The 15,096-nt window shown below is 41.9% G+C and overlaps 1 protein-coding gene across 6 annotated transcripts in view; it reads left to right on the plus strand.

The window, feature by feature from the left end:
• ULK1 (unc-51 like autophagy activating kinase 1) overlaps window positions 1-15,096 on the plus strand; it is a 130,850-nt gene that overhangs the window by 53,738 nt on the left and 62,016 nt on the right. For all 6 annotated transcript variants that reach the window (XM_089686140.1, XM_089686141.1, XM_089686144.1 and 3 more), the window contains exons 6-7: window positions 5,080-5,253; window positions 9,890-9,963. In XM_089686140.1, coding sequence (XP_089542266.1) covers window positions 5,080-5,253; window positions 9,890-9,963 — 248 coding nt within the window. The remainder of the gene's footprint in view (window positions 1-5,079; window positions 5,254-9,889; window positions 9,964-15,096) is intronic.

The following is a 15,096-nucleotide window of genomic DNA, read 5'->3' on the forward strand; positions in this document are numbered from 1 at the left end:
ATATAAAGAGGAGTTTCCACAGTGGTCACCAATGTAGAGGGGATTTACACTTACCGCTAACGTAATAGGACCAGTCACACTGACCACTAGTGTGAATGAAAAGATTCTACACCATGCCTCAATGTGATGAGAAGATATACACTGACCACCAATGTAATTGAGGCATTTAGCCTGTGTTCACATTTGTGCATGTCAGGAACGCATGCAAAGTCCTTTCCTGACACCACAGAAACGTGCTGCCCTTTAGCAGCAGTGCCGTTAATTGTTAATGACACCCTCACACATCTGCTGATTTGCGTGTTTCCACATGCACCCCAATTCACGGTGCTGTGGTTTGGTGTGATTTTGAAAAAGGACTGGGGACTATATTTCCGCATTTCTAGCACACATACAGCAGCCCATTGAAATGAATGGGCTGCCCTACAGGTGACATGCACGTCTATCTACCCCCTCAGTACACCTTTTGTATCCTAAATTTTTCTGCTAACCTCTGCACCCTAAACCTTCCCCACCCTCTCCACTCCAACCTCCCCCCACCTACGCACACACACCTACACACACGCACACACACACACCTACACACACGCACACACACACACCTACACACACGCACACACACACACCTACACACACGCACACACACACACACACGCACACACACACACACCTACACACACACACCTGCACAGACACACACATACACTACACTTACCTTTGCAGAACAGAATACCCCACTATTTATATATCAAAGTCGCTGGACCGCCTCTATTTACATATCAACATTGGTTATTTACATGTGAGTCCTGGCAATAGGGCAGGGCAGGGCTGGGCAGCATAAGTGACAACACTTCACGTTGGGATATCGGGACACAGCATGAGATTAAGACTTTTAAGGGACGAGAATGTAAACTGGGACAGTTGGCAAGTATGGGGCTCCACAACTATGACTGGGCTATGGCTGCCCCTTTTGCCCCTCCTTAAAGACGGCCCCGGGCGACACTTTATTGCAGAATAGATGTGCTAAGAATGAAATGCATTTATCTGCCTGCTTGCAGCCTTCTTTTGAAAGTACATTGAGCTGTGCACGTGCAGCTCAGCATGCATTCCCACCACACTGCAGCTATGCTGAAATGACTACCTCCTGTAAACATGCTCATGATCATGTAACCTCCTACCGGCCAATCAAGAGGCCGAAAACCGTGCATCAGGAAGTAGTCTGGGAACAAAATGACAGGGGATGTTACAGTTGGAGTTCCCCTTTAATAAAGGAATTACAGTGGGCCAATAATGACTATACCAGCAAAGTAATAAATATTGCAACATCTGCTGTTAACATAATTGTACAGATGTATGAGATGCAGAAGATGCACAGTTTTTATTTTTTATAAACGTATGCATGTGTATTGCTTTCATGCCTGTGGGCCAATAATTCTACAAGTCTCCTTTATCCTGTGTATCAAATAGAAAGTGAACCTATATCCAGTAAAAACTCTTCAATAGAAAGTGCACCTATAGGAGCCAATGGAGAATATTGCAGGCCATATATATTGATGGTGGTAACTGGGTAACAGATATCACTCGGTATAAAGCTTGATTGCTGTACAATTCTTGCTGCCTCCACACCGAGACAGTGCAGAACAAGGTATGGTAGGTCAGTAATGGGAAACAATCAGCGGCAGGCTGATCATAAACAGTACGGGTGAGACTAGTCCTTTGCCCTTTGCTTTCCTTTATTTGGACACAACGTTCAGAGCTCTGTTCCTCTTTAATTCTCTTTACTACCAGCAGAACAAGAGGGCACAACCTGTTTATTTGGTTTGGAGTGTAAATGAGTTCTTGTGTAGTGTATTTTACTTATTTTATTTTTTAAGTACCTCCTGTTGTATTTTTAATAGACCTCACATTTATAAAATATTAATCAGCAGTGCATTAATATTGCATAGTCCCCCACAGACTCTTTAGTAAGCTCCGAACATTCCCACGCTTGCTTGGAAGTCTAACCCTTGATTTCCTGTGTTGGTCTGAAACGTTGTTACAACACAGACTTTATTTTCATAAGTATTTAAAAACCTCCAGCCTTCTGTTAAGTGTATTGGCAAGGCATAGAGCTTTTTTTCAAGCTACTGTCAGCCATGCAGAACTGGCAGGGCAACAGAGCAACAGAATTACATAATGTTGTTTGAAGTCATTGTATATTTGAGATGGAAAAAAGCTACTGTTTTGTGTTATGTTGGTATGTCTCGTGAATTGGTCTATCCTGTTCTGCATTGTTTAATGCTGAACACCAGGAAAAAAAAAAAGAAAAAACAATGACATGCATTTTCCACTGTGTACTGCTTGTAGAAGTAGGAGGGAGAAACCTTCCCTCTCTGTAAAGTCAGCTGTAGGACCTGCTACATATGGGCTGAATATATACAGATTTAAAGACACATCTTTCATTCTTGTTCTGTTGAATGTGATTTAGTTTGTGCATAGAGATTGCATTCATCTGTGTAGTAGATACTTGCTGTACTGCATATTCAATGGTCTGTTCAACAGCAGAATGTAAATGGTTCCCACATTCTAATACACCTGCAGGTTTGCTGCACTGGCCATAGACTTCTATTATACCCTGCAGGTTTGCTGCACTGGCCATAGGCTTCTATTATACCCTGCGGGTTTGCTGCCCTGGCCATAGACTTCTATTATACCCTGCGGGTTTGCTGCACTGAGCCGTAGACTTCTATTATACCCTGCGGGTTTGCTGCACTGAGCCGTAGACTTCTATTATACCCTGCGGGTTTGCTGCACTGGCCATAGACTTCTATTATACCCTGCGGGTTTGCTGCACTGAGCCATAGACTTCTATTATACCCTGCGGGTTTGCTGCACTGGCCATATTATTATTATACAGGATTTATATCGCGCCAACAGTTTGCTCAGCGCTTTACAATATAACGGGAGACAATACAGCAACAATACAGTTCAATACAAGAGGGATAGGAGGGCCCTGCTCCTTGGAGCTTACAATCTAGGAGATAGACTTCTATTATACCCTGCGGGTTTTCTGACTGAGCCATAGACTTCTATTATACCCTGCAGGTTTGCTGCACTGGCCATAGGCTTCTATTATACCCTGCGGGTTTGCTGACTGAGCCATAGACTTCTATTATACCTTGCAGGTTTGCTGCACTGGCCATAGACTTCTATTATACCCTGCGGGTTTGCTGCACTGGCCATAGGCTTCTATTATACCCTGCGGGTTTGCTGACTGAGCCATAGACTTCTATTATACCTTGCAGGTTTGCTGCACTGGCCATAGACTTCTATTATACCCTGCGGGTTTGCTGCACTGGCCATAGGCTTCTATTATACCCTGCGGATTTGCTGACTGAGCCATAGACTTCTATTATACCCTGCAGGTTTGCTGCACTGGCCATAGACTTCTATTATACCCTGCGGGTTTGCTGCACTGGCCATAGGCTTCTATTATACCCTGCAGGTTTGCTGCACTGAGCCATAGACTTCTATTATACCCTGCGGGTTTGCTGCACTGGCCATAGGCTTCTATTATACCCTGCAGGTTTGCTGCACTGAGCCATAGACTTCTATTATACCCTGCGGGTTTGCTGCACTGGCCATAGACTTTTATTATACCCTGCGGGTTTGCTGCACTGAGCCATAGACTTATAGTATACCCTGCGGGTTTGATGCGCTTTCTGAAAGCTCACCAAAACTCCTGAATGCAGGTATTTTTGGTGCACTTTCAGAAAGTGCACTACACTCACAAGATGTAATAGAAGTCTATGGCTCAGTAAAGCTAAGGTAAACCGCTGCGCATCAGTCCGAAAGCCTTATTGAGGGCTTAGGACAGTAAGGGTTTGCGGTTTGGGGAGTGGTAAAACTCTATAGATGACATGTTTTTTTCCACCCCCCCCCTTCCCCCCAACAACTACTGGGGTAGTATCAGGGGTTGCAATGGCCCCGCCCCATCCTCCAGGGGTGGGGTAGTTTCCATGTCACATTCTGTTTTACACTTGGACAGAAGGGGTGGTGGGGGTGGCATATACAGTAACCAATCATCTGCATCTTCCTCCTGAAAGCACTATGCTATTCAAAATTTTAAAAAATTTTAAATTCTGAACCATTTTATTTCATTGTGGCACGTGACCGGTTACCAAATCACATAAGTGGCTCTTGCTCTTCAAAAAGGTTGAGCACCCCTGCTTTACACAGTTAATAAAATAATGTTCAGTTTCAGTAACCAGGTACAGATTTTTAATGACACTGAAAAACCTTTGCATTAAAGTAGTGATGCACTGATATATCAGCCGCCGAAACTCCTGATTAGCTGAGGGACTCTCACTTTTGATTGGCCGAGGCAGCCATTGGCTCCCGTTGCTGTCAGTCACAGCCAGTGAGCCGATCAGGAGAGGGAGGGGGTGGGCCGAGGTGCAGCTCTGTGTGTGAATGAATGCACAGAGCTTTGGCTCGGGAGCACATCTGCTTGGGTGCTCTCATAGCAAGCTGCTTGCTGTGGGGTCACCCAACAGGAGGGAGGGGCCAGGAGCGCTTGCGGGGGACCCGAAAAGAGGAGGATCTGGGTTGCTCTGTGCGACACCACTGCATAGAGCAAGTAAGTATGACATGTTTTTTATTTAAAAAAACAAGACTTTAGTATCACTTTAAGGTATTTATGCAAGGCAGATGTAGGAAAAATCTAATGAAAATCATCCTGTGTATATAAGAAAAAACTACTGCTGAGGCTCATACTGTAGATATCCTTTTGGATTCCTGTCGTGTGGGACAAAAAAAAGTCTTTGACAGTCACGGTTGTCAGCGTTTAGGTCACTGTAGTCAGCCTGGTTTTTCCCCACAATACATGGACTACACAGTCCTATAGTGTATGAGACCAACTGGGTATTCAGATGAACCCAGTTTCAATGTAATTTATCTGTTTTGGATTGTCTAATAATAATATACTTACAAATCAAAATTGGGTGCTGATTTTTTTAATTGTATTTACATTTTATTAGTAGTCTGCATTTTGCATGTAAAATTATCTTGGTGTCAGGTTGTTAACAATTTTGTGTTTTTCAGCAATGCGGACCTTGAGCGAAGACACCATCCGACTATTTCTCCAGCAAATTGCGGGAGCCATGAAAATGCTACACAGCAAGGGAATTATTCACCGAGACCTGAAGCCCCAGAACATCCTTCTTTCATGTACTGGAGGACGTAGGTCCAACCCCAACAATATCCGCATTAAGATAGGTGAGACATGCTTAGCTATGATTGTAGGCTTCCTCTGTATAGAAGTTAATCTGATCAAAAATAAAAATTGTTTTCAGTAACTAAGCACTTTACAAGTCTGTTGAAAACTAGTATTTGGTTTATTTGACAATGTTATTAATGATAATGTGCAGCAACATGTAGTAGCCAGTCTACTCCTTAAAGGGTAAGTTCACCTTTTAACAAAAAAATTATAAATGCACATTTTTTTGCAGGTAGAAAAATGTGCATTTATTATTTTTTTGCTTCTTGAGCCTCTAAAGCACTGCACCAGTGATCAGCAGATCACTGGTGCCATGCAGATCTGCAGACCTGTCACTGTATCTGTGCGCCTGTACTTCATACGGGCAAGCAGATACATACTGACCTAAAGAGTCAATCAACTACCACATCGCTCCACTGCGCCATGGTAGTTCATTGAGAACTACAAGCCAACAGCCACAAAGGCTGCAGGGACTTGTAGTCTTCCCATTCACAGAACACTATGAATTATTATTACTATTATACAGGATTTATATCGCGCCAACAGTTTGCTCAGCGCTTTACAATATAACGGGAGACAATACAGCAACAATACAGTTCAATACAAGAGGGATAGGAGGGCCCTGCTCCTTGAAGCTTACAATCTAGGAGGGAGGGGATGAGTGACATGGCCAGGTGGGTGGAGCCCTGGATGGCTGCATATTTTTTAAATTGTGACAGCTAGTGGGGGAGAAGATCCTCTGCTAGCTGTCAAAACGGGAGAGCGGGGCCAGTCCATTTATAACATGTTATACCCTGAATATGGGTATAACATATACAATAACATGGAACGAAAGGTGAACTTACCCTTTTAAAAATGATAGTAAAAAGTGAGTGTTGCACAAGCTTGTGTAGTTTATTGAATACATCTACACATTATTGATCTGCATGGCCTTACTCCAGCCAAAACCTTTTTTTGTTTTTTTATATAGGTGTCGGAGGGTTAGAGCATCTGTAACATTTTTAGTTTAGCTTTAGTTTGTCTGCTGTTTATGTGTTCCTGTTCTGGTGTCCTCTGCTACCCTCATTTTCTGAGCTGGTATTACATCAATAAATGGAGACCCAGACAGCATAAAAACCTGACAAAAGTTCTAAGCTTTACTCGTTCTTTTAAACGCTTTAAAAAAATTTGGCTGAAGTTGGTCTTTAATTCCGACAAGAAAGAAGAAATGGGTCTTATTATAAGTATTTATTTTCACACAAGACTTGTGTGTTTTCCCAGGATTCATACATTAAGTGTGAATCTTGGGTGAAAGTTGTGTGGATTTTGTGTGAAAATATTTATAAATTACCTTATAATGGTGTACGTATATTGAAACAAATGTTCTATATGATTGTTTTGCATTTGTTCAAAATTGGATGACATGCATTAGACTATAGCAGCATGTTAGTATTTTTATGTATTTTATGTGTTATGTGTGTGTTGCTTTTGTAGGACTTACTCTTGTTATAAATAAGATCTGTAGAGCATATACCACAGGATTTTCTAGGTTCCTCACTCCCATTATCCTGGCTTTGTTTCAACTCCCTTTCCTGGCGCCTTTTAGCCAAGTATTTTATCTTGTTATTTTTAGTTAAGTAGTGGATTCAGAAATGTCTTTCTTTTCTAAGTGTATGATATGGATAGAGGGTGTTATACAGTACCTCAAATACAGTATCTCTAGCCATATCACAGAATCCGTAGAATCAACATCCCTGTAATATGTGGGTGACTGCTTATTTTAGACAGACATTCTGGACAAAACTCAAAGCTGACTTCATAGTTTTCTGTCTTCAGTTTTCCTGTTCTACTTTTGTTCATTCTCATGTCCTTTGGCCTTTGTTGCCTGGCCATTATGTAGTAGGTTATTGCATCAGACCATCCTTTCTGATTTTAAAAAGCCTTGCAGGAGGACAAGAAAAAAGTTGAGACGCCAGTACACACGTACCAAAAATTGTTCGGTTCAGTAACATGCACCACTGTCTGTTCAAGAGAAGCCGGTCTAACGACCAGCTTCTGTTGAGTGGTCTTTGTGTTGATGCGGGGATTTGAGTTGTTTTTTGTTTTTTTCACCTGCTGGTTGAACCAAAAAAAAAAACATATATATACCCTGCTTCACACATAGCTACCAACCAAATTGAGTGAGAGCAAGCAAACCGATGTTTTCTTTGTAATATTCTTTAAAAATGTTCTGCCGAAAAATTACAGACATAACTTCTCTTTAATGGCTAGTACAGGGAAGTAAGGTAAATAGCAGTGTTGCTCAAGTGCTTCTGCCATAACAGAAATTAGAATGTAATTGGTTGCATCACTTCTACTTTCCTGTGTATATTTAATACAGCTGAACTCCATTCAAGCTGATAAATGCACAATTGGAATTGGTAACAATACTGTAACTGTTTTGTCTACCATAGAATTTATAATTCTTTAGTGCCATCCTTGTGACCCAGTCATTCCTAATTCTTGGCCTCTACTACATCAGCCCCACAGCTTGTTAAAGAACATCCCCAACCTGCTAATTGGATGGTGAAAGAGTAGCAGCAGACAGATAGGTTTGCACTCCTCTCGCCATAGGATGATAGGACAGGATTTCCCCAAGCTGGATGGAGGAATCCTCCTCGCTGTGCTATTGTATTCTGACGTTAGGATTCCTCTAATAGGCTGCAGCTGGCTGCAAAAGTCCTGTTCTACAGAAGTCGATCAGGAATGAACATAGATGTATCAAAATTTGTCTTGTCCCCGCTGAACCAGCCGAAATTTGATCCATCTGTGGGCAGTCTAAGTGCTGCTAAACATGGGATTGCAAGAGTTTGATTTTATAGTCTAACAAAAGGTAAAACTTTTTTTTTTAATATGGATAGAGCAAGGGAGGGTTATAAGCCTTGTCAGTTTTTTTTTTTTTGCAATTTGTATCCCATTGGTGAGATCTCCCATCACGTCCTGTCCTGTAGCCAAAAACAGGAAGTCAGAGGAGATCCCTCCAAAGTGAGAGAATCCCATGGTGTCACCAGGGTCATCAGAACTAGTGTCCCCATTGGAAGATTTCCCCACTGTTACTGTGCTGGTGTCAACCCAAAATTTGGGATTTTTTTTTACTGTCACTTTCAATGATAACGGTAAACAGAGCATATAAAGAGGGTGCATCTCCATAACAGGGAGCACAGACAACAATAAAACTGACATTGTTTTTCCCTCTCCCCTCTATCCAAAACAAAAATACATAGTTGGGATAATGGGTGCTATTCTTACTGCCTGGAGGTCAGCTTTAAAGTAATCGGTTTGTGTGTTTTGTAATGTGCCATTCTTTGCATCTGTTTGACAACTTGAAATAAACAGGTTGAGCAACCTGACACACTTCTCTGTTCCATAAATTCATTTTCTTTGTTGATTGATTGCATTGCTGAATGTTTTCATACTGATTTTAGAACTGGAATTTCTATTAATATGATCGATTTGTTGAACTCTGTCAAAAAACAAAAATGCTTGTTTCACGATCCTGAACACTGCCACCCTCTTGTGTCCTTTTGATTTCCAATAGTTTTTATAAAGGTTTACAAATAGATGCAATGTGGTTTGTCTTCATTTACATGGTAGTGGGAACACTGTACAGTGATCATGCTGTGACTATGTCCAGCTATTTTTCAGTAATTGGACTTTGATGTCAGTGTTTGTCTGCCAGAGGGCAGAGTGTGCCATGGATGTGTCCGATCTGTGTTTTGTGTAGTGTGCATTCTCTTCTGCTCAGACAAGAGCAAATCGTGGAGACTGCACTTAAATATCATTAGATGTGGGGTAAGTTGTGGCCATAGTAAAACCCAGAGCATCAAATGCATCGCACAGTGGCCATATTGCCTCTCAATTTGAGAATTAGTAATGAACAAATGATTTGCCACAATGGTCTTCTATGCAATGCTCCTCAGTCTCAGACAGTTTAATAAATAGAGCCGCAAATGCTTACACACATCCAGCAGTTTTATGTTCTGATTGATGCTGTTTATTTTACATATATTTGTTTTTAGTTATGTGTTTGCTTTAATTGTTGCACTAGCTTTGAAAATTAAAGTGTATCTAAAGCCAAGTTAGTTATTCGTGAGGGGCTAGAACCCCTGCCATGTTTTTTATTGCTTTGTGTGCCCCCACTGTCTGTATTGTTTTTGTGTCCCCAGATCCACCCTCTCTGTTTGTTCTTAATAGGTTATCGGGTTATCTCCTCGTCCCCAACAGCTTTCCCTTGTTATTTCTGCTGACCTCTTCATCCTTACTGCCTCTTGCAATGGTGGAAAGGTCAGCAGGAGGAACCAGAGAGCTCCTGGGAACCTGGTGATACATGCTCCCAAAGGTGCTGGTTTACCCATGAATTTCATAGGGGGGTCCATTTCTACTGAATTGGGTTCTGTACAGGTGCCTTGGGGTGTTTAATATAATTAGAGGGTCACATTAAGCTTGTATGTACTGCATAGGATGATCACATTATAATTAATGGCTAATCTTTTATAAATAGTTTGTACCTTGAACAATCACTATATTTCATTTGCAGTAATCCTTTGTGTAATACTGAATTGTCTTTTAGTTGGTTTAAAGAAGGATATTCTTAACAAATTTTGTTTATGTACACAGCTGATTTTGGATTTGCAAGATACCTGCAAAACAATATGATGGCTGCAACTCTTTGTGGATCTCCCATGTACATGGTAAGGAAAAATAGTATTTTTTTTTATTGGCCAAACAAAAACATTACATTACATTACATTACATTGAGTTTATATAGCGCCAAAGGGTTTGCTCAGCGCTGTACAATAGAGGGGGGGACAATACATGAAACATTACAGCAGCTACGAACAGCACACGAGGGGTAAGAGGGCCCTACTCTTTCGAGCGTACAATCTGGGAGGGAGGGGGTAGTGGTACAGGAGGAAGTGGCTGTGGGGGATGGAGTGGTAGGAGGAATGAAGGAGAGCAGCAGTTAGGTGAGGGTGGGGTAGGCTTCCCTGAAGAGGTGGGTTTTCAGGGAGCGCCTGAAGGTGAGGAGGGAAGGTGACAGTCTGATGGATTGGGGTAGTGAGTTCCAGAGGATGGGGGAGGACCTGGAGAAGTCTTGCAGACGTGCGTGTGAGGAGGAGACCAGGGAGCAAGATAGAAGGAGGTCCTGTGAAGAGCGAAGGGTACGGGTAGGGTGGTACTTGGGAATCAGGTCGGTGAGGTAGTTAGGGGCAGTGTTGTGAATGGCTTTGTAGGTCAGAGTGAGTAGTTTGAATTTGATGCGTTGGGCGATAGGGAGCCAGTGGAGGGAGAGGCAGAGGGGGGTGGCAGAGGTGGAGCGGCTGGTGAGGTGGATGAGTCTGGCAGCTGAGTTCAGGATGGTCTGAAGCGGGGAGAGTTTGCACTGGGGTAGGCCGGTGAGGAGGGAGTTGCAGTAGTCAAGGCGTGAGATAATCAGGGAGTGCACAAGTAGTTTAGCGGTGTCTGGGGTAAGGAAGGTGCGTATTTTGGCGATATTGCGGAGGTGGAGCCTGCATGTGTTTGTCAGTGATTTGACATGAGGTTGGAAGGAGAGGTTAGAGTCCAGAATGACCCCAAGGACTTTGGCAATGTTTTTAAGGTTACTATAAGCAGGGTAAATACCTAAGGCCATCTTAAGATTTGATCTGCAGGCAAAAATGAGCCCCGATGATAACCAATCTGCACTGATCACATTTGGCAATTGGCAGTCAGTAATGACCATATTTTGTACAAGAGGAAATTATAATTGTTACAAACCTGCCTAAATATCACATGTCAGAGAAATTGGTAGCCCTTGAGATATAGGCAGGTGAAGTTATATGTAAGTTTCAACTTTTTTCTGTAAGGCCACATTCACCTAGCCAAATTGACTGTGGTGCTGCAAGTATGCTGTCAAAAACTGCCTGGAATCCTAGGTGTGTACAGACAGCCACAGCCAAGAGACCCATACAAAGCATTGATGGGCTGACAGCGGTTTCAACTGTTCTCTGGTGTTCAGGTGTAATCGCACAGCCAATGATTACGTGCAGTTTAGAAAAGATGCAAGTGCGGCTTTCCGCACCCACCTGGGAGCAGTTTCTGCAGCATACATTTGGCCATGTGAATGAGGCCAAAGCGTTGCCCTTTCTCTAGCTCCATCTTTATGACTTGTGGCGTCCTTGAGCAATACAGAGCCTTGGGAGGCAGGATGTGTAGGGCAAGCTTAAAGTTAAACTATACTCACTTTGGTTCCAGCGATGCAGCGTCCTGAAGCTCCCTGCTGGCTTCCGGGTCTTGATCACTGGACGGTTTCATTGGCAAGACGGGCATGACCTCACTCTCCAGTCCCCACTGTACTTGCCTCCTGGTGATGAGCTGTCAATGCCCACGCAGCTGGTGTAGCGGTACAGCATTTTGAAATCCCCCGTTTTCTACCCCTGGATCAGAATGATTCTGATTGGCCAGTTCCGGCACAGAGATTGACTCTGTTAATAGGCTAAGTTCAACTTTGTAAAAATAAATAAATACACCTCTTTTTGCAGGGAAAAAATGTGCATATAGTTGGGTTTTTTTTTACAGGAGCGTGCAAAGCATTGTGGCACTGTGTACAGCTCTGTGCTTTTACCTCTGTACGGGCTGTCCATTTCAGAGCTGTAGAAAGTATAAATGACCTACCGGCGTGCTGACCATTACCCTCACAGTCCATTAAAAATTACAAGTCCATCTGCTGCAGTGAAAGATAAGACTTGTAATTTCTTAATTTAAAAATTTCTGTGAATAAAGCTCACACAGCCGTGCTGATTGCAACTGTGACAGCAGCTGTGGGGTAAAAGAACCCCCGCCTACTGTCACGGGGGCATTAGGGGGTGAGAGAGTGTGCTATGCTGGAACATGTTACATGTTACACCCTAAATATAGGTGTAACATGTTCCAAAGAGGTGAACTTAGCCTTTAAATTGCCTAGGTTTGAGACTTTTTTTTATTGCACTCCCTCTATGAATTCCTGTTGTTTTGTTTTTTTTTTTTTGTTTTGTTTTTTTCTCTTCTTCTTTACATCATTATTATGTTTTACAGATATAAAATTGACATGTATTCACTCTACAACAATATAAACAATATTTTATGTGAATAAAGTTTTACAGTAAAGGCAGATCAATGAAGGTTTCAGTTTACTCCCTTTATTTCTATGTAATATAATTATAAGGGGAGCTGTAATTGTTATGTTAGAAGATGTGATGTGTGCCCACACATTCTGTCTTCCTTCCTCGGGTCATAATAATAGAAAATATGTTCCAGATGTTGTGTTTATTGTTGTTGCCTGTGATATTGAATTCCCTTTGTTACTAGGATTCTTACAGTGTTGTTGCACATAAACTATTTTGTGAAAAATCAATGGTGTTTCTCTTCGATTTCATTGTATGATGAATTTTATTTCTGACATCAATATCCATTTGCACTAAACGAAAGGTCTAAAGAATAGCTAAAAATGACAGCAGGTTTGGCCAAAGCCATGCAAGTAGCATTGAAAGAACCATTTGAATAGAAAGGGTATATTTGTTATTTACAATTGTTCAATACAGCAAAAGAGTGTCAGCTTTGTGTTTTCATCTGCCCTAGCTATGTTAATTCCATGAAAGATGTGTGAATGAGTCAGCTTGCAGCATCCCGACCCAGCCTGGGGGGATGGGAACTGTCACATCTGCCAGGGAAAATTGTGCTGCTTGACTTGCTGGCAGTTGGACACCTATCTGTAAAGTAAACAGCTGGCATGTGCCCAGCAAACATCAAAATTCTTATATCCTGGAAACTGTCATTGACAGTCAGGTCCTGTACAGCTCCAGAGCTGAGATTCAAGGCAAATGCAGACATCAGGCATTTATTTATACAATGTGTTTCTCTCTACTTTGCCTAAGCATCTGCACTGAATCCTAAGTAGATCTGCTATTTAGAGGACAGGGTTCAAAAAACGGTGAATAGGCTCTGTATTGCTTTTCTACCTGCACGTTACATTAACAGAATTTCACAAGGCTAGTGAAAACTTCATGATTGCCTTTTATAGATCTGAATCATGGAATAAACAGAAAAAATTCCATCTGAGGCTCACCGACATGGTGTAGAGAGCCGTTTGTGGTTATGTGATCACTGTACCACCCAATGGAAGATTCGTTGTAAATCAAACTGTATCTGGCCCCATATTGATGTAAAGAAGACGAGAAAAAAAAAACCCCATAAAAAAACCAGGAATCCATAAAGGGATAAAAAAAGTCTCAAACCTAGGCAATTTAAAGGCTAAGTTCACCTTTTTGGAACATGTTATACCTATATTTAGGGTGTAACATGTTCCAGCATAGCACACACCCTCACTCCCTGACGCCCCCGTGACAGCAGGCGGGGGTTCCTTTACCCCACAGCTGCTATCACAGTTGCAATCAGCACGGCTGTGTGAGCATTATTCACAGGAATCTGTAAATGAAGAAATTACAAGTCTTATCTTTTTATTTATTCTTTTTCTATTTTTTTGTTACTATGAAAAAAAATGTAGTAGCACTTTTTAGGTTTTATTATTGTAGATGAGGATCACAAAATAATGTGTGCAGCACAGTGGCTAAGTGGCTAACACTTCCACCTAGCAGAACTAGGGTTGTTTGTTCAGATCCCTACCACAGCACCACCTGTCTGGAGTTTGCATGTTCTCCCTGTGCCTGTGTGGGTTTCTTCCTACACTCCAAAGACATGCTGGTAGGTTAATTGGCTACTGTCTAACTTTGCCCTAGTATGTGTATGTATGAATGTGAGCTAGGGACCTTAGACTGTATGCTCTTTGAGGGTTAGGGACTGATGTGAATGTGCAATATATGAAAAGCGCTTCGTAAATTGACGGCGCTGTAATAAACCTGTAATAAAATAAAAATAAAATAAATCGGCAATGAAATCAACTTCTGCAGGGCCTGCAAAAGCAAATATAAAAGTAGTATTAAATGCTCAAATTTTAAATTAGTCCACTCAGCCCAAGCAGTGAATCATTTTGCAGTGTTATTGCACATTTTGAACAACACTTTTTTTTTTTTTCTGTGTTGATGGCCACTGGCTCTAGAGCACTCTGCTCCTGTTCCCTGGACTTCTGGGTAGGGAAAGTGCCCACACTGATTATTCACAAGGGACTAATCAACTATACTGTGCAGACTGTCACCCTGGTAGGATGAGGGAGGAGCCAGGGGAGTGGCTTGCTGCTGTAGGGTTTTGCATGTGTGGACCTATGTTGTGTCAGGAGTGTGCATCCAGAAGAGGCTCCATGGGACCCCACAAGGGTTTGGAGACACTCTAAAGCAGGAACTTGGGGAAAGCCCCTTTTCACAGATGAAATACAGAACAACTACAGGTGTCGAAGACACACGCCGAACCTGGCAAGTGAGGAGGTCTGCAGAATTATAGCCATTTTATATTAAAATCTAACTTTTTTTTTTTTTAGTTTTGGATAGAGTGTAGAGGGATTAATGCCTGTCATTTGTTTCATTGCTGTCTGTGTCCCTGTTAGGGAAATTCACCCTCCCTTTTTGTCATATTTACCATTATCATTAAAAGGAAAAGTAAAAGAAAATCCCAAAATTTTAGTTGTCCCCTGAAAAGTAATAGATGGGAAATCTTCCAATGGAGGCACTAGTTCTGGTGACCTGGGGGTCCCCAAGAAATTCCTTTTAATTTGAAGAGATTTCCTTTCACTTCCTGTTTGGCTATGGGACCAGAAGTGAAGGGGAATCTCTGCAATGGGTCACAGATGGTGAAAAAAGGTTTAATAACACTTTAAATGTAGAACTTATATTTTAATAAATGTATATGTGCTGTGT

The sequence above is a fragment of the Staurois parvus genome, unplaced genomic scaffold, assembly GCF_062004578.1.
Source record: "Staurois parvus isolate SC_StPar_1 unplaced genomic scaffold, SC_StPar_1.0 ptg000392l, whole genome shotgun sequence".
NCBI lineage: Eukaryota > Metazoa > Chordata > Amphibia > Anura > Ranidae > Staurois > Staurois parvus.